This window comes from Pseudopodoces humilis, chromosome 14, assembly GCF_049639895.1.
Source record: "Pseudopodoces humilis isolate 2021_Gansu_Grassland_sample_001 chromosome 14, ASM4963989v1, whole genome shotgun sequence".
Taxonomy (NCBI): domain Eukaryota; kingdom Metazoa; phylum Chordata; class Aves; order Passeriformes; family Paridae; genus Pseudopodoces; species Pseudopodoces humilis.
The window spans coordinates 7066097-7087963 of record NC_142213.1 but is presented as its reverse complement, the minus strand read 5'-3'; the positions used below and the strand labels follow the sequence as shown (position 1 = coordinate 7087963).

The 21867-nt window shown below is 50.5% G+C and overlaps 1 protein-coding gene across 2 annotated transcripts; it reads right to left on the bottom strand.

Annotated features, from left to right (window-relative positions):
- Positions 1-58: 58 nt before the first annotated feature.
- On the bottom strand, positions 59-15556 carry AARS1 (alanyl-tRNA synthetase 1). Of its 2 annotated transcripts, XM_005526283.3 has the most exons (21): positions 15490-15556; positions 13936-14133; positions 13118-13306; positions 12370-12515; positions 11624-11815; positions 11039-11183; positions 9676-9821; positions 9007-9115; positions 8769-8919; positions 8274-8398; positions 7501-7645; positions 6706-6884; positions 6078-6191; positions 5127-5333; positions 4332-4516; positions 3800-3908; positions 3037-3150; positions 2649-2768; positions 2100-2186; positions 613-726; positions 59-325 (listed from the first exon to the last, which is right to left on the bottom strand). In XM_005526283.3, exons 2-21 carry the CDS (start codon positions 14077-14079, stop codon positions 140-142), a joined length of 2907 nt encoding a protein of 968 aa, XP_005526340.1. In that variant the 5' UTR covers positions 14080-14133; positions 15490-15556; the 3' UTR covers positions 59-139. The 2 variants fall into 2 exon arrangements, with proteins under 2 accessions (XP_005526340.1, XP_014110994.1); XM_014255519.2 differs by lacking the exon at positions 15490-15556 and having other exon boundaries at positions 13947-14053.
- Between the last annotated feature and the right edge of the window lie 6311 nt (positions 15557-21867).

The following is a 21867-nucleotide window of genomic DNA, read 5'->3' as shown; positions in this document are numbered from 1 at the left end:
CGGGATCCCACCCCATCCCACCCCATCCCGCCCCGCCTGCAGAGCCGGTGAGCAGAGCGCGGGGCAGGGAGCCTTTATTGACAGGAAAGCCGCGCAGGGGTCAGACAGGGAGACAAAGGGGCAGGGGTTCCTCCCTCAGTCAGTTCTTCAGCTCCCCCAGGCGGAGCCTGGCAAAGTCCGTGGCCAGTTTCAGGGCTTCCTGCAGGCAGCCCACATTCTTGCCTGTTGCCTGTGCAGAGATGTCCTTTCCACCGCCTTTGCCGTCCATCAAGCCAGACACTTCCTGCACCCACTGGCTGGCCTTCAGGCCCTTATTTGCAGTCTCCTGGGCAGGAAAAGAAACCTGCGGTCAGCACTGAACAGCAATTGCCCTACCCCTTGCCTTCCACCCTACTAAGTCCTGTCTGTCCCCACTCTTCCCCTTCCCTGTTTGCACAGCATAACCCCTCTTCCCTCACTTCTGCAGCCTGACAATAAGCCCAAGGACAAAAGCTGTGTCTCTTGCCAAGCCCAAATCAGTTCTGGCTGTGTACTCCTAGACAGTTCCTGCCTGAAGGCTGCAGCTCCTCCACAGAGGCTCAGGGAGAGGGAGCCACGCAATCTTGGCATTACCTGGGGTACTTGACACAGGCAGGTGATCCTGCCAGCTTCATTATCCACAGCAAAAAGCATAGCAGCAGTTTGGGGGGAATTAGTCTTGAAGAGCTTGAGAGATTCATTCAGGGCCTGGAAGAGAACAAAATCATTGCATGACTGCCTCCCTGTGCTTGCACCCAGCCCAAACAGCACCCACAGAGACCTCAGGGATCAGGAATTGCATTAAATCAGTCAGCAGCACTCTGCAACGCTCCTCCTTCCAAACATGACCCAGCTTCACATTCCTGGCACTGTAGAAGCCTTGGCAGGGGACATAAACCCTGCCTGTGTACCCCAGCGAGGAAGGAGAAGATGCCTTCATTTCCCTACATTAAGGTATTCAGGAACTGGCAAAATCAGCCCCAGAAACCTCTGCCTGAGTGTACTGGCTGGAGGGGAAAAAGCTCCTCCTACCAGAAGGGAACAGCTATTCCAAAGGGAGTCAGGAGGACTCAAATGCAGCATGAAGAGCCTGCAAGGGTTATCAGACACAGCAGGCAGGGAAGAACCAGGGAGACTGCCACACATTCCATTATTCCCAAGGAAACCATCATTCCTCACTTGCACAGACAGCATGATGCAGCACAGAGCCCCAGGAGTGGGTCCTCTGGTGAGCAAAGCAGTGCTGCTCTGGGTGGACTGGGAACATGCAGTTCCCTGGGCTGCCAGCACTGCCATCCCATGGGATGCACCCTTCTGCCAGGGAAAATGCTGCAACAGCACCCACTGGGAGCAGAAGCATGGGTATCATGGTGATGCTGGTGCCACAGAGAGTGAGCAGGATCAGCTCCAAGACGCTCGGAGAGGAAATTTTAACAGGGTGTTAAGCACAGAGTGGTCTAAGCCCAGGCACAGCCAGCCCCCACTGCCTGGCAGTTCTTGGGCTCAGCACTGTGACACAACGCACACAACAGAGCATTCATTCAAACAGAAATCACTTGGAAAAAAACTTGTGTGTGGAGAAGGGAAGGAGGAGATTCAGCCCTGGCCAGGGAAGAACTTGAACTCAGCTGAGCAGACAGTGCTGGGGGCAGATCTCTGCCTGGCCCTGTCCACACACTCAGCCTAGGATACCACTCCCAGAACTGATATGCAGGAGCCACAAGCATCACAACTTTCATGGCTCAGCAGAGCTGCTGCTCTCAGTCCCTTAAGGGCATTTTGGTGTCATGTCTGCTGCAGGATGAGTCTTACCTGGGACACAATGGGATTTCTGCTGGGCTCCCTATCTACCACCATGTTTGGAAGCTCAGCAAGTGGTCAAAACACCACCCCTGCAAGCCCATTTGCCAGTCCAGGAGGTAGGACAAGAGAATATCCCAGTGGTCCCTCCTCCTCAGGGATGACAGGTGGCAAGAGGGACAGCTCTGTAGTACTGAACCACCTCCCTGAGTGATGAAAGACCACCCAGCTGCTCTGCAGGCACAAGGAAGGTTGTGAGGACAGATCAGACTTTCCCATACCTTTGCTGAAGCTCCATTTTCCATCTCCATGATGACCCATGGCTGGTTAGGGTGACTCTCAATAACTTGCTTGGTCTTTTCCAGTACCTAAGACAACAGTGGTCAACCACCAGACCATCCACACTGTGTATGGACACAAGACCCACCTGGGCAGAGCAGGGGCAGAAGTCCCTAAGCTGCCCAAACACACCCACAGCCCAGCCTGGAACAGCCTCACACTGTGAAGCCAAGAGGAATATATTCTGACAGGCAAGTATGTGGCCTGCAAGACAGCATGTTGTGCGTGATTTCTCCTCCAGAAAACTCCAGTGGGATCCAGGACGAAGCTTGCACCCAGGAGCACTGTTAGGGCAGGAATAGGCTGCCATGCTTCAACCCAGGACATAAGACAGACATAATTCTGCTTCAGGAGGCAGGAGGAGAAACTGGAAGGCTGAACAGTGTGAGGGGCATTCCCACACATCCATTCTCTTCTGGACACTAACAGAGCTCCCGAAGGAGCACCCCACAGCCCTCCCATGCTGTCCTTTATTCCAGCCCATGACTCACTCTTTTCTGGATATCGGCTTTGCTTGCTCGGTCCAGGTCATCCATGACTTTCTTCAGTGCTTTAACAGCCTCTCTCAGTTCATCTTTCTGCCACTGTGGGATAACAGCAGTGGCCAGTGTCTGTAAAAGAGGAGCAGGTAGAGAAGGTTAAAGGTGCCAGCAATCAGGAGATGCAGCACCTCATGAACTCTGCCTCAACTGGCAGAGCCCACTAAGCTCCACTCCTCTCCCAGTGCCAATGACCTGAGGCAACAGTCATCCCAGCAATGGGATGCAGGGCTGTTGGGCAGGAGCAGGAAAGTGAACTCAGGCCTCCTTAATACCACCCAGTTCTGGCAATCAAGGTCCCATTCACTTTGGGGAGGCAGAGCACTGCTACCATCCTCACCTCACCGAGATCCGTGATCTCCTTCTGCACATCCTTGTTGGGAGCTGTCTGGACCTTCACCTTGGCCTCCAGGGCTGACAGCAGCTTCCTGAGGCTGTCAACTTTCCTGAGGGCCTACGAGAATACGGTCTGAGTTAAATCAAGCCAGAAGATTGAGCAGGCTGAGCTTTTGGTCAGTGTGTGAAGAGGTGAGGAATGCTGGAATGCCCAGGATGGATCTTAGTAACTCTTGGGAAGCCACAGGGCCAAAGCAGGCAGCACCTAACCAGAGCCAGAGTGTGATGCTGGCACATGGGCCCTACATCTCTTTTCTTTTCCAGGATTGCCAAGATCCTCCCAAAAGAGAAATCATCTCTCCCATGAAACTCCTTCATCCCCCTTTAGGGAGCACCAGCCGACATCCAAAGTCATTGCCATCTGCAGCAGAGGAGTGGATTCTCAGACTTCACCACTCTCCTGCCAGCCTTGCCAGCTGCTGAGAGCTCTACATCGGCAGCCACTCTGAAAAGCAACCTGAGCTAACCCTAGAGCTATCCCACATGCCCACTCAGGTTTCTCTGCCACAACACCTACAGCTGAGACTTCTCCCTCTCTGCCCTGCTCCGACTGTAGTACAGCCAGGGTCTCCAGCACAGTCTTTTCCAACAGCAGCACCCTTTTCCGTAAGTCCCTCAGAGGATATTGTGCAAATTTGTACAAAGGGAACTTTGGCACAGAGTTAACAGGTGGAATTTCAGAGAGGATCTCTCCTGCCTGCCCTTACCTTCCGAGCTTCAGCCCCAGTGACTGCAACTATCCTCCGAATGCCTTTAGCAATTGCCTCTTCTGAAACAATCACAAAGGGGCCAGCATGGCTGGAGTTCTGCAAGTGCCTTGGGAAAGAACCCAGACAGATCCACAATAGAGAGTTAGAAGTCCACCTCTCATCTCAGCAAGAATCAGCACAGAAATAAGACAACCATCCTGCCAGGGAAATGCAGCAGTGTGGGAAAGACAGACAGACAGGCAGAAAAAACCACCTGTGCTAAAAGTAATGAGTGAGGAAAGGGTGCTCCCAGCACTGCCAGAGACCCTGCATGAGGTCAGGGGCAATACAGGCAGTTAACTGCCTGCAAAAGGTAATTTTAAGGACTGATTGACTCAAGACTGGGAATGCAAAGGCACGTCATCACCACCATCTCCATCTCTGCCCTGGATCTGCCCAGTGTATGCTTATGGCACTCCCAGGAGCTCAAGATCCACAGGAACTCCTTTTCAGCCACCTGCCGCCTTCCCCAGCCTCTCCAGGTACTCACGTCCCTCCGCAGAACTCAATAGAGGTGATGGAGCCCCCAGGGCCAGAGGGGTCAGCCAGCAGCTCCTCCACAGGGATGCCAATGGAGACCACACGGACAGGATCGGGGTAGGTCTCATCAAAAACTGCCCGAAGTCCTTGGATAGCTTTGGCTGCTGCAAGAGGGCAGTCCTTGGCATACACTGTCTGCAGAGAACAGCAAAGAGATGCAGGTAAGAGCCAGGCCTGTCAGCTGTCACTGAGGGCCCACATAACCAAGAAATTTCTTCCTCTGAAAGATCCTAGAAGTCTTATGCCTCACCTGAGCTGGGGTTTGTTGAGCTGCAAGAATCACAAAGTTATTGGCAGATGTCTCATCTTCAGAACTCCCAGTACCACCTGCTCAGACTCCCTGCGTGTTACTGCACATGCAAATGGTTCCCAGCAGGGCTGGCTCTGACACTGGCACCAGATAGAGCAACTCTCCTGGCATTGGGGACACATCACTGGGTTGTCTGAGTGTATGCTTAAATCCAGCCAGGCCTGCAAAACTATTCTGCCAAACTCCCTGGCTCTTGTAGCTGATGTGATACTACTGAAGGCATGCGAACACTCCAACCCTAGAGAGGGCTTGAAACCAATGAACAGAACAATCTATATGGGGTTTTCCCGCTCAAAACCCGCTAAGGTAGGTGATAGCAGTCTGTGCACAATACTGCACCAGCAGCTCAGAATCCTCCTGTGAGTGCCAAACTCCCAGCATCCCTGATCATCCAAAACTTGGACTCAAGGTATAGAATGTGTCAGCCATACCTACCTTTGACTCCTCAATCATCTGGTTGGCAATCCCTTCAACTTTCTTGATTTCCTGAGTGGACAGGGCTCCCTTGGCTGTGAAGTCGAAGCGCAGCCTGTCAGGTGCCACCAGGGACCCCCTCTGGTCAGCCTCCCCCAGCACAGAGCGCAGGGCAAAGTTGAGGATGTGGGTGGCCGTGTGGTTGCTCATGACCGGCCTCCGCCTGGCCTGAGGGAGGAAGGCACTGTTAGATGGGGTCCCAGACCCTGGAGCCACAACCACTTCCAGCTGAAGGGGAGGTTAATGCCCTGCTTCAACAGAATCCTAAATTAGCTCAGGACATCAGAAACAACTGATCACACTTGGTGCCTTGGAGCTTCAGCCACAGGAAAAGGTGTTCCCCACCAAACCACCAAATCACAGCAGTTCCCTTGTTGGGCCCATATGGAGAAAGGCCAAGGACAGACCAAGACACAGTTAACTAATCTCTGTTCTTCAGCAGGGAAAAGCACTCCAAGATGGAAGCCTTTCCTCTCCCTCTAAAGGTGCTGCCTCTATAGGGAAGGGAAATGCATCAGGCTGACTGTGCTCAACCCAGCACTCACTCAACAAGCTGAGCCCACAAGAGCAATTTTTGGAGTGGGGCAGCCAGCCCAGGCTCTCTGCTGTTTTCCCCACACAGTGGGGCACCACACATCTTCTCCTTGCAAGTCACAACCCAAAATGTGTTTCTGCCTGTGATCAGCAAACCCAGCAAGAGTGGCTCTGAGCTAGCTGGATTATCTGCCTCATGGAAGGAGAAAGCCAGGTGTGAAGCAGGAGAGACCTGGAGTCAGCCAGACACTGCTTGATAATGTGCTGCATGGCGAGCAGGACCCAAACATCAGGCCCCCAGAGTGGCACTGATGAAAAGAAACAAGACAAAATCCAGAAAAGAGACAAGTGCATGTGTTACACCATGTCTTAACTCACCTCATCAATAGTCAGGTGGACCTGATCTCCTACTTTCAAGCTTCCATACAGAGTTCCTATGTGGAGCACGTAGCCTCCTCGGACCTGCACGTTCTTCACAGTGAATTCTGTTTTCTGTACGAAGAGGGAAATGCCCTGTGTGAGCAGGGTGAGAGGCCAAGGGGAGACATCATCCAGCCAGAGGTCTGAGCTGCAACTGGAAAGGTGCCAGCTGAGAGCCAGAGTAGTGTGTGTGCTGCTGAAAGCTGAGTGTCCCCTCACACAGCACAGCACACAGCAAAGTGGAGAAATGAATGAAGGTGGGGCACAGTTATGGGGCACAGAAAGAGCTCCCCACCTCAGCTCCCCATTATAGCTTGAGAGCACTGCCCTTGGGCTTGGCAATCCCAGCACCACCACCACAGGCACCCACATTCTAGTGACAGCAGCACAGAACTGAGCTCCTCAAGGAGCAAGGGAACAAAGCTCCAGCACATCCATGCCATGCTGCACCCCCAGAGAGGAACCCTGTGCACTGCATGACATCTGACATAGATGAAAAATTGCTGGAGCTTGCTTGGCCCCTTCTCCCCTTTGCTCAGGCCCCGAGTCAGACTGTGTCTAGCAAAAGGTTCTCAGGCCCACTCACATCCTCCCTGCTGTCGTCATCCTTGACCATGTAGCCCTGGTCATAGATCTGCCCACCCTGCTCGGCGTAGAAGCAGGTCCGGTCCAGCACTATCCCGCATTCCTGGCCAGTGGATGCCTCCTCCACAAACCTCTTCTCCCTGCGGATGGCTTTCACTGTGGCCACGAGGCTCCCGAAATCTGCCACCGGGATGACAGGCAGTGTCAGTAAAACAGGAAAACCTTGTAGACACCACATGGGAGGAGAATGTCATAGCAACACCTCCCAGTTATTGCAGGAGCTCATGGCAGCTAACACATTTTCAGGGGATAAGGAGAGAGAAGTAAGGCAACAGTTAGTTGGAAATTTCATTTAGTGCCCTCCAAGGCAGGGACTGTCACTGCCTTCCACACCTATGCAGCAAAAGTCAGCAGCACACTTGGCTGTGAGCCTGCAGCCTCTTGAATCTCCATCAAGTCAAAAAACTAGCAAGAGCCAGAGCAAGCAAGCCAAGGACCCTCCAACAGGCCAAAGCAGAAACTGCAGTCTCTGCAGCACTGGCAAAGGAGTAGCTGAGAAACACCAACATAGGAGTGTGGAGACATAAAGCTGCAGGAACAGGAATTCCCTTAATTTGGCAACAGCAGTACAGTAGCCCCTGAAGACTCTGTCCTCTTTCTCTGCTCAATTAGTAACAAGCAGGCTATCCACCTGCACAGCCTTCCACTTCCAACTCCATGTCCCAGGAAAGGGGAGCCCAGAGGTACATGCCAGGGGAGGTTTAGTAGCAGAACATGATCATGAGGTTTTTCATACCATAGGTACCACTTGGATCTGAAGCATAGTTGTATTTTGGTGAGTCATCTGTAACCTCCAGCCCCTGGGCTCTTAGCTCTTCAATGGCATAGATGTCCAGCATGAGGAGATCCTCCCCTCCAGCACCCTTGCCCTGGGATTTGAGCTGCCAATGAACAAGGTTTGAGAAACGACCTACCAAATACCAAGGTTTAACAAACACCAATGCATGCCAGCCTAGTTGCACAGCTCTCTCACATCCCTCAGCACTTCCTGATTTAGAGCTTTGCCTGGGAAGCTGTGTGCCAGCACCTGGAGTGTGCCAATTTTTCTGGCTTCAGAGCAGCCAGTTCCAGCATGCAGACCAAGTGGGCCTGAGCCCAGTAAGGACAAGTCAAGTACCCAGCTGGTCATTGCCACTCCCTGCTGCTGCAGCAAACATAATGAGAAATACACCCAAGGTGCAGGCCTGCCTGAATACTGATCCTTGGACAGGGAAAAACTTCCCTAACCAGAACAGGACAGCAGAAGTGCTCCCAGCACTCTGCTATCTCTGTCTGAAGGCTGATCTCAAGGTTCCAGGCTTTGCTAGTGAGCAAAACCAACCCCAGCTGTACAGAAGACATGTTCCACATCAACTGCAGTTGTCCTGGTTTTTCCCATGGAACAAACCATGGGATATATGGGGTGTGAGCAGACATAGTGAGAAAGAAGCAGCTCATGACTGCAAACTGCAAGGAAGGGAGTTCTAGCTGCCCACTCATAAACTAGCTTCCCCTGGAGCTGTTACCCACCTGAGCATTTTTCCGCTCTTCTTCAAAGCCCTCCATGTCTACAACAAGGCCCTTCTCCTCTGCAATCAGCCCAGTGAGATCCGCAGGGAAACCGTAGGTGTCATACAGCAGCCAGGCAGTGTCACCTGCAGAGAAAGGGCAAAACAATCACCTCCCATGTTCCATTCTGCTCCCTTCCCTGCTCCCCCAATGGCTCTGAGCTATGGCAGGACAGCGAACAGGTCTGGAGAATGGGCACATCCAAAAGGCTCCTCCTTAACACCACAGAGATGTGTGTCTGGGCAGCTTAGAAACATGAGCAAGCAAACACAGGCCAGAGGAGAGATGGGTGATTCAGCTCTAAGAGATGTCTTCTGACTCCAGCTTTGCTCCCCCATCACCTTCCATTACCTCTAATTTTCCCACCCTTTCCCTTCCCCCAACTTCCCTCAGCCCTTATGTGATCCCAGATAATAAATGCCCTTTGCTGCATCCAGACAGAAGTCACAGCCTTACCAGGAATGACTTTACTGTCCCCAAGGCTCTGTATCTTCCTGTCCAGGATGCGACGGCCTCTGCTCAGTGTTTTCAGGAACTGATCCTCTTCTTCGTTGATAATGTCCTTTACCATATCTGGATCCTTTTTCAACTCAGGAAAGGCATCTCCCTGCAGACCCAAGAGAAGGAGCCCTTCAACAGGGAGATCTGCACACCTCAGCAGAGGAAGCAGATACAGCAGAATAGGAGAACTTACCAGTGACTGCACCACCACATCAACCAGAGTAGCAAAGAAACCCTTGGGGGCATTGAGCTTCTCATGGGAGTAGCGCACAGCCCGTCGGAGAATCCGCCTCAACACATACCTAGGGAATAGCAGAGTCCCCCATGCAAATGTTACACATCCAAGCTGTTCTCAGGGGCTCCAACAGCATCCACCCACCAGCTCCTCCTCCCAGGACCAAGAGCACAGGATTTTTTCCTCTCATTTTCCCTCAAGCAGCTGCTCATGGCAGCAGCAAGGCACAGGTGAGGTGCTAGACCCCAGCTCCATGACCCACATTCACTGTGTGCTTATGGAGTCCACTGGCACTTGCAGCACAGCCCACCAGCCCACAACTCCTTGCTTTATCAACAGCAACACTGCACCAAGCCAGGCTTTGTGCCTGTCTGCCCACAGTCATCTTATCTGGGGGCTGGCACAGCAGGAATGGTGCTCACAAGAACCTTCATGCTTGTGCATCATGGGCTTTTGGGTGAACCTTACTACAGCAATTCAAGCACCAAATATCTCAAGCAAACACTGCTAGCCACTGCTTTAATGATAAATCCAAAGAGACCCCAGAGACACAGGAGATCCCAGAGCCTTGAGTGGAACCACCTGGAATGGAATGGGAGTGGTGACAATGCAGCAGCTCCTTCTTACCCTCTGCCAGTGTTGTCAGGTCTGCCCCCGTCCGAGAGGGCCAGGGTGATGGTCCGTGCATGGTCAGCCAGCACACGGTAGGCCATGTCTATTCCATCAGCATCCTCAGCCCCAACCTGCCCCAGGTACGGCCTGGCACCTGTGCCCTTTGCAGAGAAGGCAGAGGGTACAATTATTGACAGTGGCACCATGGCAGAATTACAGGGAAGGGCCTCAGAAGCCAAGCCCACCCCACCACCCACAGCCACAGAGAATATTCCTCTTGGAAAGAGGCGACTCAGTGAGCCTAGGGGAGGCACAGAGCTGTGGGCTTTGCATGGTGCCATGGCCCACATTCCAATGGCCAAAAGCTCTTCAGACCAGAGGGAAGAAAATCCAATTTACCCCATCATTAAGAGCCCAAGAGAGCAGAGGAGGTAGAGAGTACAAGGAAATCATCTGTTTTGCACATTGGTTCAAGGACTCCAACCTGGCATAACCTGCCCAGCCAAGAAACCTTTCAAATTCAGTCCCACAGATAGTCCCAACTTTCCACTTTTAGGATTGTTTTATCCATACCCTAGAGAAAGATACTGCTGTAACCATGCACTGCTTGCACATGGTGCAAACCTCCTGCCATGGGCACAGTCCCTCCAGCCAGGCTCCAAGCACAAAGGCACACAAGGACACAGGAGCTCTAGCCAGTGGACTAAACACTGAAAAAAGGAAGCTCTCCAATTCCAACTCTGGAGCTTGGCACCTCATTCCTTAGGGCTAGCAGGAGCCTGGGCTTTTCTCACTGCATTTTATCCAGCATGATCTACAACTGGGAAGCTCTGCCTCCTCCATAAAGGAAAAAAAGGCTTGGACTGACACACAGAACTTCCAGCATGGGTAATGTGGTCCCCACCCTGGACAATGCAGCAACAGCACACAGGTTCTGCAAGTTGTGTGTTCAAACTGTTGTGGTTTATGGCAAAGCACTCCTGGCTAAGGAAATTTTCTACAGATCAGCATGTTCCAGGTGTGAGACTGAATGACAAACTGATTCTGGGTTAGCAGTACCACGTGCTCTCTAGCATATGGCAAAAATGTGGCACTTGGCCACGTTGCACTGCAGAGCATCTCCCAGTGGGAGAGGACCAAGGAGTGTCCATCAGGACAGTTCACAGAAACTGCGAAAGCTGCACTACTCATGGTCCTGTTTTTCTCTGGAAACATGTCCCAGGGCAACAATTACTGTGCCAGCCTGGGCTCCTATCCTCAGCAAATGTATGGGGCTCACAGCAGCTGGGAAAGCAGAGACCACCCTGCCCAACCAGTCCCACACATCTCCCCAAGAATTCAGGGAATGGATGCAGCTAGGTCAGGCTTCAGATCATACCTTTTGGATGGCTTCAAAGTAAGGAAGGAAAAGGTCAGTGTCATAGTTGGACATCTTGTTCTGCAGCACAGAGACCAGCCTCTCCAGGCCCATCCCAGTATCAATACTTTTCTTAGGAAGGGGTTTCAGTGTCCCATCAGCTTCCCTGCCAAAGAAAGGTGAGCTCTTATGGATGGAGGCTCTGCAGGGGGAACCCCATTTCTCTCTTCATCTCCTTAAGATTTAGTTCCATCAGATTTGTGACACAGGCCCATACACAAGCCACACAAAGGACAACTTTGACAAAATGTAGTTAACAAGACCCTCGGCAACAACTTAGACCCAGAGTAGACAACAACTTATTCCCTACTGAACTCCTGGCAGATAAACAGAGAAAAAATTCTCAGTTTGTCCCAAAAGCAGTATGACCAACCCCTTCTGTACCAGTGGATAAGGGGACAGAGCACCACAGAGTGCTCAGCTGCTGGATAACTGGGAATGGCAAGCAAGCTACGGGCAGTTGAAAGAACACACAGTTCAAACAGCCTCCCAAACTGAGCTGGAGCAACCTGGCTCACCTGGAAGCTGGAAGCAGGTCTGGCTCACCTATTGAACTGTATGAACACCAGGTTCCAGATCTCCAGGACATTGGGGTCATCCTGATTGACCAGGTGTGAAGCATCTCTGTCCCCAATCCGGTCATAGTGGATCTCGCTGCAAGGGCCACAGGGCCCAGTGTCTCCCATTTCCCAGAAATTATCCTTCATACTGCCAGGCAGAATCCTGCCCTCAGCCAGCCTGTAAGAAGAAATTTATTGAACAGAGACTAAGTAAAAGAATTCCCAAAATGAAGGCTATGCCAGAGAAACCACAGCTCACTAATTCCCTAGATGAGCTGATGCATTCTTAGTGTCTTGAGACAGATCAATCCAAGAACCTAATGCTCAGGATCCCTGAGGGGATCAAGTGAACACTGGCACCTGGCAGTCATCCCAAGCGGAGGCAGAGACTTACAAAACACCTCAGTAAAGCCATCAGCAAGAAGACACTGATGGGATGAAGAACCTCTCCTATAAGAAAAGGCTGAGAGAATTTGGATTGCTCAGCATGGAGAAGAGAAGGGTCTGGGATTACCTTGTTGTGGCCTTCCAGTATATTGCCAAACTTACCACTAAACCATGCCCCAAAGTGCCACAGCTACACAGATTTAAAATCCCTCCAAGAATAGTGACTCCACCACTGCTCTGAGCAGCCTATTCTGTTCTGCTTTTGTGAAGACTTTTTTCCTAATATCCAAGCCAAATAAATTACTATTGCCCATCAAAACATGCACCTTCAGTGAAAGGCCTTACCCCAAATCCAACCAAATCTGCTTGCACTCTAGGTCTGGTTGCAGTCCTGCAGCTTCATTTCCACCAAAGTAAGTGACATAGAGTCTCTCAGCAGGGATGCCAAACTCCTTGGTGAGAAGTTCCAGTGCCAGTTTACAAGCAAGTTCCTGCAGAAGAAAACATGAGGTCAGCAAGTGAATGCAAAGACAGCTTCTCTTTAATATCCAAAGTACTGGCTGCTTAAGTATCAGCAGCTGAAAACTTTCTGACTTTTGACATAAGAAAGAGAAAAAATAATATATGCAGTGAAGAAGACACAAGAAACACCTCATATGACTGTCTTGATGCAACCAAATCAACTCCTGGCATGTTCACTGCCTCCAAAAAGCCTTTTAATTCTGACTTTGAATACTACACCAGCAAGAATCTTGGGAAAGGAAATCATTATTGTATGATCACTCCTGTTTGAAGGTCAGCCATAGCTGCATAGCACATGTTAGTCCCCACATCTCCAGGAGAGCCACTAGAATCTCTACCTGAAGACTCCAAACTAGCAGAGTTAATTTAATCAGCTTTGTAAACCTTAAGTAATTAATCTTGAATCATTCTGCAGGGTTGGGGCAGCTTCCAAGCTCATTTATTCCAAAGGAGCCACAAAACGCACTTCTGTGCCAACATATTCTCTTTCCTTTTGGCAACTGCTCTACTGAGTTTACAGAGATGGATGAATCCGCGCAAGAGATTCAGAGCTGCACCCAGACTGTTTTACCTTGAAATAATCCCCGAAGGACCAGGACCCCAACATCTCAAAGAAGGTGTGGTGGTACACATCTTTCCCCACATCATCCAGGTCATTGTGCTTGCCCCCTGCTCGGATGCATTTCTGAGTGTTGGTGGCTCTGCTCAGCTTAGCAAGCGGGTGTGAGGGGTCGATGGTATTGAGGAAGATGGGTTTGAACTGTGAGGAGAGAAAAAGGGCAAGTGAACTGCTAGAAAAGCTGAGAAACTGTGAAAAGCACTCGGATCTTGTTTCCAAATGTTGCAAGGCAGTAAGTGTCATGATATCACTAGTCTGAACATACCCAAAGCACCTTTTAGAAACAAACCTGCTACTCCTGTCCATGAGGAGGCTGCCTAGAACTTACACTCACACACACACACACACACACACACACACACAGGTGTTCCTAGAGCCCACCAAATCCCAGGCCTTCCAAAGGGACTGAAAGCTATCAGATTCCCAGCTGCCAAAAAATAAAAAAACTGGGTGCTGATCTGCAGCAGAGCCCTTGCAGCATCCCAGTTTCAACTGCTCTTGAAAGACACCATTAGCTGTTTGTGCCAGGGCTGCTGTGGTTCCAAGGGTCAAGGAAACAACACTGGCAGAGCTCTCACCATAGGAACCTCTTCCAGTGCTCTTGGCAATTTTGTGAGAGCACAGAGGACTCCAGAGGACACACCAACCATCTCTCTGTGACCAGAAGGAAGATGGAGAAAACAATAATTTTCCCAACAGCTCTGCAAACAGCTTCACAGATTCCAATAGGATATGTTCATAGGACTGCAGTGCCAGGGTGGGAATCCTACCTGATTCATACCAGCATTGGCAAAGAGCAGTGTGGGGTCATCCAGGGGGATTGTAGAAGATGAGTGCACATAGGTGTGCTTGTTTTCCTTGAAGAAGTCAATGAACCGTTGCCGGATCTGGCTGGCAGTGAGCGGGGTCTCCATCTGGAAGCTGGAACTTGCCACTGACCAAAGCAAGTGGCAAAACCTCAGTGCAGTCTAAACAAATAACAACAAACAACGCTCTGGTGTGTTGTCAGCTCAAGGTGAACATCGGGATCATTGTTCCAACTCCTGAAATGGTCTCCCCATATTGTTAAGTACTCACTGACACTTCAGTTGAACAATCAATCTGCCCCAAATAGTGGTGGCTCAACCTGAAATTTCCTCTCCTGCAAACTCCCTGATTTCTGGGGCCCTACCTCAAGTTACTTAGTCTTTGAGAACACGTAGTTATAAAATATCACATTCACATGGATACTAAACCTAGTAGGTTGTGTTTGCCTTGCTGGGGACAGAGGGACTGCCAAGTCACCAAAGTATTCAAGCTGATTAAATGCCAAGTGAGGAGACATCATTACGGCCTCCCAGTATTTAAGGGAGCTTATAAAAATGAACAGCAACTTTTTACATGGACAGATAATGATATGACAAGGGGAAACCATTTTAAACTGGAAAAGAAGAGATTTAGGTTAGATATTAGGAAGAAATTCTTCCCTGCATGGGTGGTGAAGACCTGGCACAGGTTGCCAAGAGAAGATGTGGCTTCCCCATCCTTGGAAGTGTTCAAGGCCAGACTGGATGGGGCTTGGAGCAGCATTGTGTAGTGGAAGGTGTCTCTGCCTATAGCAAGGGTGTCAGAACCAGGTGGGCTTTAAGATACCTTCCAATCCAAACCATTCTGTGATTCAGTGACTAAATCATGGAACAACCAAGTTTGAAAATGACCCCTGAATATAACCATATCCACCCTCCCTGCTCAAAGCAGAGCCAGCTCCAGGGAAGCCTGGAAGCCTTCCTTGTGGGGACCCACACGCACACCAGAGGCAAGTGACAGCCTGGAGGGCAGCACCGCCCGTGTCCTACGGGTACACAGGGCTGTCCCTGACAGCTCAGCGCAATGCGGATGCATGGAGGGAGGCGAGATCCCAGCAGCCTGCTGCGGCGCGGAGAGACGGGAATTCCCCCTATGAGCAAGGCTTGGGAGTATATACAGCACAGAATCAATTAGGTTGGAAAAGTCCTGAGATCATCGAGTCCAACCTCGATGCTGCAGGAGGGAAGGACCCGAGGTGGGGAGAACCAGGCATAGCAGCGGCCCCAGGGCCTATCAGAGCCTTTGCGCAGACACACCCGCTCTCCAGTGCCCGAGGAGGGGTAATGGCACAGCGGTGTCCGGGAGCGCCGCCGGCCGCCCGGCATCCCCCCGCTGGCCCGCATGGGGCACGACCACCGCACCGCCGCCGCCCTCCCGCCTGCCTTCTCTGTGCCCCTCTCCCCTGTGCCCGCGGGTCCCGGCCGGGCCATAGAAGCCAAACCCAGCGGCCGGACCTCCCCAGGCCCCTCGGGCCGTACCTGCGCGACCACCGCCGCCCCTCGCGCCGCTCCTCCGGCCGCGCCGCAGCGCCCGCTCCGCCCCGCCCCTCCGCCGGCCACCACCTCCCATTGGTTGAGGGGGCTGTCACTCTTCTGCTAGCCCCGCCCACCCGCGCTGCCCCCGGCTGATGCAATGGCGGGACACGGCGGCCACGTGACGCGGGCGGCCTGAGGCATCACCGGGCGCCGCCATCTTAGGGGGCCGGCCCTGCAGGCGCGGGGATGCTGCCCCGAAAATCAGGTTCGTTCCCTGGTGTGCAACGAGCTGATAATGACACACTCGAGTGGGACACTGTTTATTTCAGAGTTGCCCCAGCCTGGGTGCTCAGTGGTATTCCACAAATCCAGCATACCCCACCGGACTTTCCATGCAGTTATTTATACACAGGAATTCAGTGTTAGTAACTTCCCAAGCACAGCCCTGCTGTTAGGAGTGCCTAGTACCTTCCATACAAATCATGTAACCCCAGCTAACTTCTATTCATGCTCAGGGGAAGGGTCTTCACGTGGGGAAGGTATTTTTGATCCATAGGTGTGATTTTTAGTGTTACAATGAAGATAGTGTAATAAATGGAATTGATTCGTGCTAACTAAATTGTAACTGTTATTAAAGTTATTATTAGAAATGATCAAGAATTAGTGTTACAAAGCAGATGTACCCCTTTGCAGATGTTACATGTCAAAATTAAGGTACAGGATGTAGTTTAGAAGATAAAGGGTGTCTTAAGACCAAAACGGCCTTGAGATGAACCAAAATTAGAATGAATTTAGGCATTGGGCCTAAAGATTAGAAAATATAAGGCTAATTAATAGACTAACATAACACAACGCTTAGTATGCACATGCAAACCTGTAAGGTTATCCAAAGGACAACGAGGAAGAGGAGAAGCCTTCACCAAAAGACCCCAAAAGAAGACTGAAGACCCCCTAACAACAAGTGAGGCATGCGCCGTGAAGAAAGGTGACATAAAGTCAGAAAAATCGGAAATAGAAGGAAACTTATGGGAAACATTCATGGATATGTATAAGCATACAGAATATAAGTTTAGCTTGAAGTGTTTTGTTTTGTACGTGAGGTGGGGTGAGAAGCCCCCCCCGTACGCCGGTTGGTTTTGCTTATGCAAAACCATTAACCATTTGTAACCACTGGCCAATTATATTCATATATATATAAATATATATCTGAATATATCTACTAAATTGTATCTTTTTTTTACTAAATTGTATTTTTTTACTAAATTGTAGCTTTTTATTATTTTGTATCCAGTTTATTAAAGTATATTATCAATTAATTAGATTTGATTGTTTGGAAATCTGAAAGTCATTTATAACAACAGTTTAGCTCTAACTGCCTGGAGTATTTTGCCAAGTTAGCAATCCCTAAATCTTGTTAGCTCCAGAATGTCCTTGAGTGAGGGATGCTGCTACTGCCTCTTCCAGTGATTAGGTCTCCTTTCCTGCTGATTAGGCTTGAAAGTATACAAAGGTCTTACATCAAAGAACAGCCTGACCTAAGATAATACTGACACATTCCACATTTTGCAACAATGATGCTGTCTGCTCCCATGGAGGGAGCGGGGAGCTGTGGGGCTGGGCCGGGAAGGGGCTGTGGCAGGGCAGGAGCTGGCTCGGGGGTGCTGAGCTGGGGGGCTGGAGTGGTGATCAAAGCCCTGCTGGGGGATGTAATGGCTACAGGGTCTTTGCAGGGGTCTGTGGGGTCAAGGCTATGAGATGCAGGAGGGGTCAGTGCATGGCTCCAGTCATGGACCTCACGGGAAGGGCCTTGTGGACCCAGGCCAAGGGGGACAGCATGTATGCAGGGGAGGTGCCACGCTGACAAAAAAACAATCACTCCAGGGACAGTCAAGCACTGAAAGGGGGTCTGGGAAGTCTGCAGTGTCCCTGGAGGGTTTTGAGGTCAGGTTCAAGCCCTGGGCAACCTGCTCCAAAGTCACTGCTGATCCTGCTCTTCCTGAAGGGCCTTGGAGTAGAGTTTTCCCAGTTCCTGTCTAACCTGGATGGTTATATGCCTCTATAGCATTGGGATCTTGTATCCTGGTCTCATCTCTTCCCTGGTGCATACTTTCTGGTCCTGGGCTGTGATTCTGGAGCCATGAGTGTGCCTGTGCTGCTGTTCCTGGGTGACATTGATCAGCCCTTTCCAAATGTCACTCCCCTGCTTGGCACTGGCCCATAGCCATTCCTGGTCCTGCAGCCCTCTTTGCTTGTTTCTGTTGTTTCCTTCTTGAGGAGCCTGGAAGGAAAAGAGGAAACTCCAGTCTAATTTGTTCCTAATGGGAGCTCTGCTCTGGATGCTGCTGGCGGAGCAGGCAAGTCTGTGCAGTGCAATTGTTTGTGCAGGTGATTACACCTGAAAGAACGTGTGCTACAGCAGGTCCAACTCCAACACCATCCAAATCCACACCCAGCATGCTTACCTCTCATAGGGCCGTAGTCTGTCCACCAGCATGGAAGGAGACATCACTGCTTCTTCCCCTTCCTGACCTGTGCCACCTGAAAGCTCGTCTTCCAAATGTGGAGGCCCTTTACCATCTCCTGAGTGAACCACTCAGCTACTCAGGGAATAGAGACTTCTGTCCCCCCTGCCACACTGAGCAACAGGTATGTACCACAAGGCACATTCAGATGGGATGGACCCACCCCCGCTACTTTCCTCTTCTTTTTTCCTCCCCCACCTCATATTTATGTTGCCCCAATTCTTCTGTTTTAGCTGAGGCTTTTTACATGGCAGCTCTTTGCTTCTTTTAACACTTCTGCATCCTAAAAAATCCATGCCCCCAGGATGGCCAGGGTTGCAGAAGCCTTGCTTTTACAGGCACTTGTTGGGCTTATAAGGATCCAGCATTGTCCTCCAGCAAGGAGGAAGGTGATGGATGTGAAGGTGATTGAAGCCCCAGTAGTGGGTGGTCGAGGCTACAGGGAGTGGGGGGTGGAAGTGTTGGCAGGAGTGGAACTTGCAGTATATAAACTTTACTCCCTGTGTTTCCCAGGCTGGGGTTTGGATTAGTATCTCAGAATTCAACCATCCCAAATTCACCCCACAAACTAGGAGATTGCTGGCCACAGCCAGATTTGAACCTGTTCTCCTTTTCCTAGTAGTGCTCTTCCAAGCCTGTGGAAGAGGTGGACCCTTTTGCTGTTACAGAGACTCTGGGAGCTGGGGCTTTAGAGGAGCATAGTGGTGGGAATTTGATCAGTGCAGGTGACACTCAGTCCCATGTGCCAAATGTTAGGGAGCCCTTGGTCCTCCTGGGACCCTGGCTAAGTTTGGGGCAGGCGAGGGGCCAGGTTCTGGCACTGTCCCAGTCCCCGTGGGTGCCCAGAGCCACACCCTGGGCTGTGCCGGGCTCCTCTTCACACCAAGCAGGCGGCAACCCTGCCATGTGTCACCGCCCGGCGCAGAGGCTGGGGACATGGCTGCGCTGGCTCGGAGCGTGCTGGTGACAGGGTCCAACCGGGGCATTGGACTGGAGCTTGTGCGGCAGCTCGCCGCCAGCCCCCGGCCCCCCCAGCACATCTTTGCCACCTGCCGCGACCCCAAGGGTCCAAGAGGGAAGGTCAGTGCGGGCACAGGGAATGGGATGGTGCTGAGCCAGATGGGCAGTAGGGACCTGCAGTCCCCATAGCCCTGTTGGTTTGCTGTCCTGGCCAGGTAGCCCAGGAGTGGGGGCAGAAGTGCTCTGGGGGTCTCATAACCCCCCCAGCTCTCTGGGTAAGGCAGGGTGGGGTGTGGCTGGAGAGGCAGATGTCTTCAGCACTTGCTCCTGGCTGTGCCAGCCCCTTTTCTGTGCTGGGATCACTCAGGATGGGGGGCAGTTCCTAAGCCCAGCAGCACCATTTTCCTGCTGGCTGTGGGGTTGCTGCCCTACCCCATCCTACCCCATCAACTGGGAATGGCCTTGTGCTCTTTCCCCAAAGAAAGCAAAGCTACCCTGGCTCAGTGACATGGGAGCGGGGGAAGACATCTAACCATGCAGCTGGTGGCTTCTAACCTCCTCCCTTGCTCCATCACTTTATTTCCAGGCCCTACAAGAATTAGCTGCCCAGCACTCCAGCATCAAACTGGTCCAGCTAGGTATGGAGCAACCTTTCTCCTTGCACCCAACATTGCTTCCAGCTTTCTGCTGACTTCAGAGGTGGGACCAGGAGCAGCTTTTGCAGGAAGCTCTAGCCCTGCCAGGTGGGGAGGGATCCATGGGGAGGGAGCCATGCACACCCGGGCAAGCTTCTCCTCCCAAATTAAGCTGTACTCTGGCTGGAGCAGTCAAACTGGCTTCAGAGGAGGCAGAGCTGGGTCCAGATACCTCAGCTGAGCAAGTTTCATGGGAAAGGTATGATGTATCTTCCCAAAGATGCTAATACAGTGTCCAAGTTTCGGGCTGGGACACATGGGTTCACAAAGTGAAGCAAGGCAGGGGACAGAAACTGCCTGGATGGTTCCTAAGTAGGAGGGTTGGTTTGGGATCTGCTAGGAGGTGGCCAGGGTCAGCATTTCTTTCAGGTAAAAAAGGGAGAAAAAAATAGCTAAAAATGACATGTGGGAAATCTGCCCAGCCTGGTATCTCTGATTCTCTGACCCAGAAGCATGGGATGTCCACAGTCTGGACTGGGGAAATGCCCTCTTGGCCATTCCTTCCTTCTATGGATGTGAGCCAAACTCAGTGACCTTTTTCATCAGCATTTGGGAGAAGGCAGCAAATTGACCTAGACAGCATAGGGAGAACAGCCGGCCTTCATTTTATTAATGAAGAATTAAAAGAACATCCAAATCCAAAAGAAATGTTTTGGGAAAGTGCCTGCACTAGGATGGCCATTGCTGTAATAAGTGAGGTGGGAAGCAGCCAGAGCTTCTAAATACTTGTATTTCATTGGATCCAACAATAAGGAAACTGAATCAAGGCTATGCCATATCAGTACCTACCTATCTACCTAGCTATTTGTTTAAAAGCACCTGAAAAGTTGAAGTCACTTCAGTTCAAGTTCAGTTTTTTTAATATTTCTTAGAAAAGAAGACATTCTTGAATACGTGCTTTACTACAAAAAGGCAGCAAATATCTCTTTTGCTATTAAGTAGATTTTTTTAAAGTAAAACACCTTCTCTGTAATAAAAAATAAATAAACTGTAAGCCCCAACTGGCAGTACCTGATGGGAAGAATATGGCCAACATAAAAGGGATATCTCAAGGGACTGGCTACTACATGAAAAATATTTACTATAAAAATACACCCCAAGGCCCAGACTGTCAATAAAGTCCCAAAATAAGCTTAAAAGCTCTTAAATATCAACAGCAACAATATATTTTTTTTAAAAAGAGAAGCTACTTCAAGCTCTCTTGCTCCATAATAAGGAAGGGTTGTCTTCAAACCAGTAACAGGCATGGACTTTTCAGAAAGAATTTTTTTTTAAAAAACCTCAAAAATGTGTAAGATCTGTCACTTCTTTTCACCCTCTTTCTTTCCTTCCTACCCTTATTTCTTCCAGGGAGACAAGAGTTTGTTATTTCAGCAGATTTGGGGGTTAAGGACTAAAAATGTGTTGGTCCCATGTGCCTTGGAGCAACGACTCAGCTAATCCAAGCAGAGCAGTTAATCATTCACCATGTGACCAAAAGATCCTTAACATGTGGTGGAGTGACAGAACCTTGAACTTCATCCCATTGTTATCCAAAGAAGTAACTCCAAAGCACTCTGTGGTTTGTCTTGCAACTGGACATGCAAAAGTGTCTCAAATCCCAAGGCTCCTTCCCCTCACACAGTCCCAAAGCAAATTATCCCATGGTATTTCCCTCAAATGCTTTCAGGCCACCTCTACAAAGATCTGCACTGCACAACACAAGATAGCAACAAGGCTTATGCCACTCACATACTTGCTTACCACCATAAAAACATCAGGACAATTAAAAATGCCAGGAAAAAGGATTTTTTTGCTGCCCATCAGTGTACAAAATACTCCAAGGAAGAAATCTTCAGCCATGGAAACATTTGCTAAGTTACCCTTTTCTAAGCATGAAAACAGAAACACAGCTCAGGGGCCAAAGTGTTGCAGAATAAAAAAGAGGAATATAGCCCTGCAGTCCCCCACTCCCAGTAGGCTCATCACATTGGCATCTGCAAAAAACAGACACAGAAATGTGCATGGGTACAAGGGCACATTTCAACCTGCCCATACACATGAATATTCACAGTTTTAAGGGCTCTGTGGTATACTTGAGGTATTAAAAGACAAAATATAAAATTTAATGTTGGTCTAACCCTCCTGTTTCACATTCTGAAGGTATTATATGACCCTTTTAAACAAAAAAACTATAGCCACTTCAGTTGGTGAGTATCCAGGAC

What these genes read in the sequence shown, in the direction of transcription:
- AARS1 (XM_005526283.3), bottom strand. Translation starts at nt 14,079, where the DNA reads ATGGAGACCCCGCTCACTGCCAGCCAGATCCGGCAACGGTTCATTGAC. An exon ending in ACTTTGAAGCCATCCAAAAG is followed by an intron (nt 9,822 to 11,038) that starts GTATGATCTGAA and finishes TTCTCTGCAAAG; the next exon opens with GGCACAGGTGCCAGGCCGTA. An exon ending in AGATCACGGATCTCGGTGAG is followed by an intron (nt 2,769 to 3,036) that starts GTGAGGATGGTA and finishes CCTCTTTTACAG; the next exon opens with ACACTGGCCACTGCTGTTAT.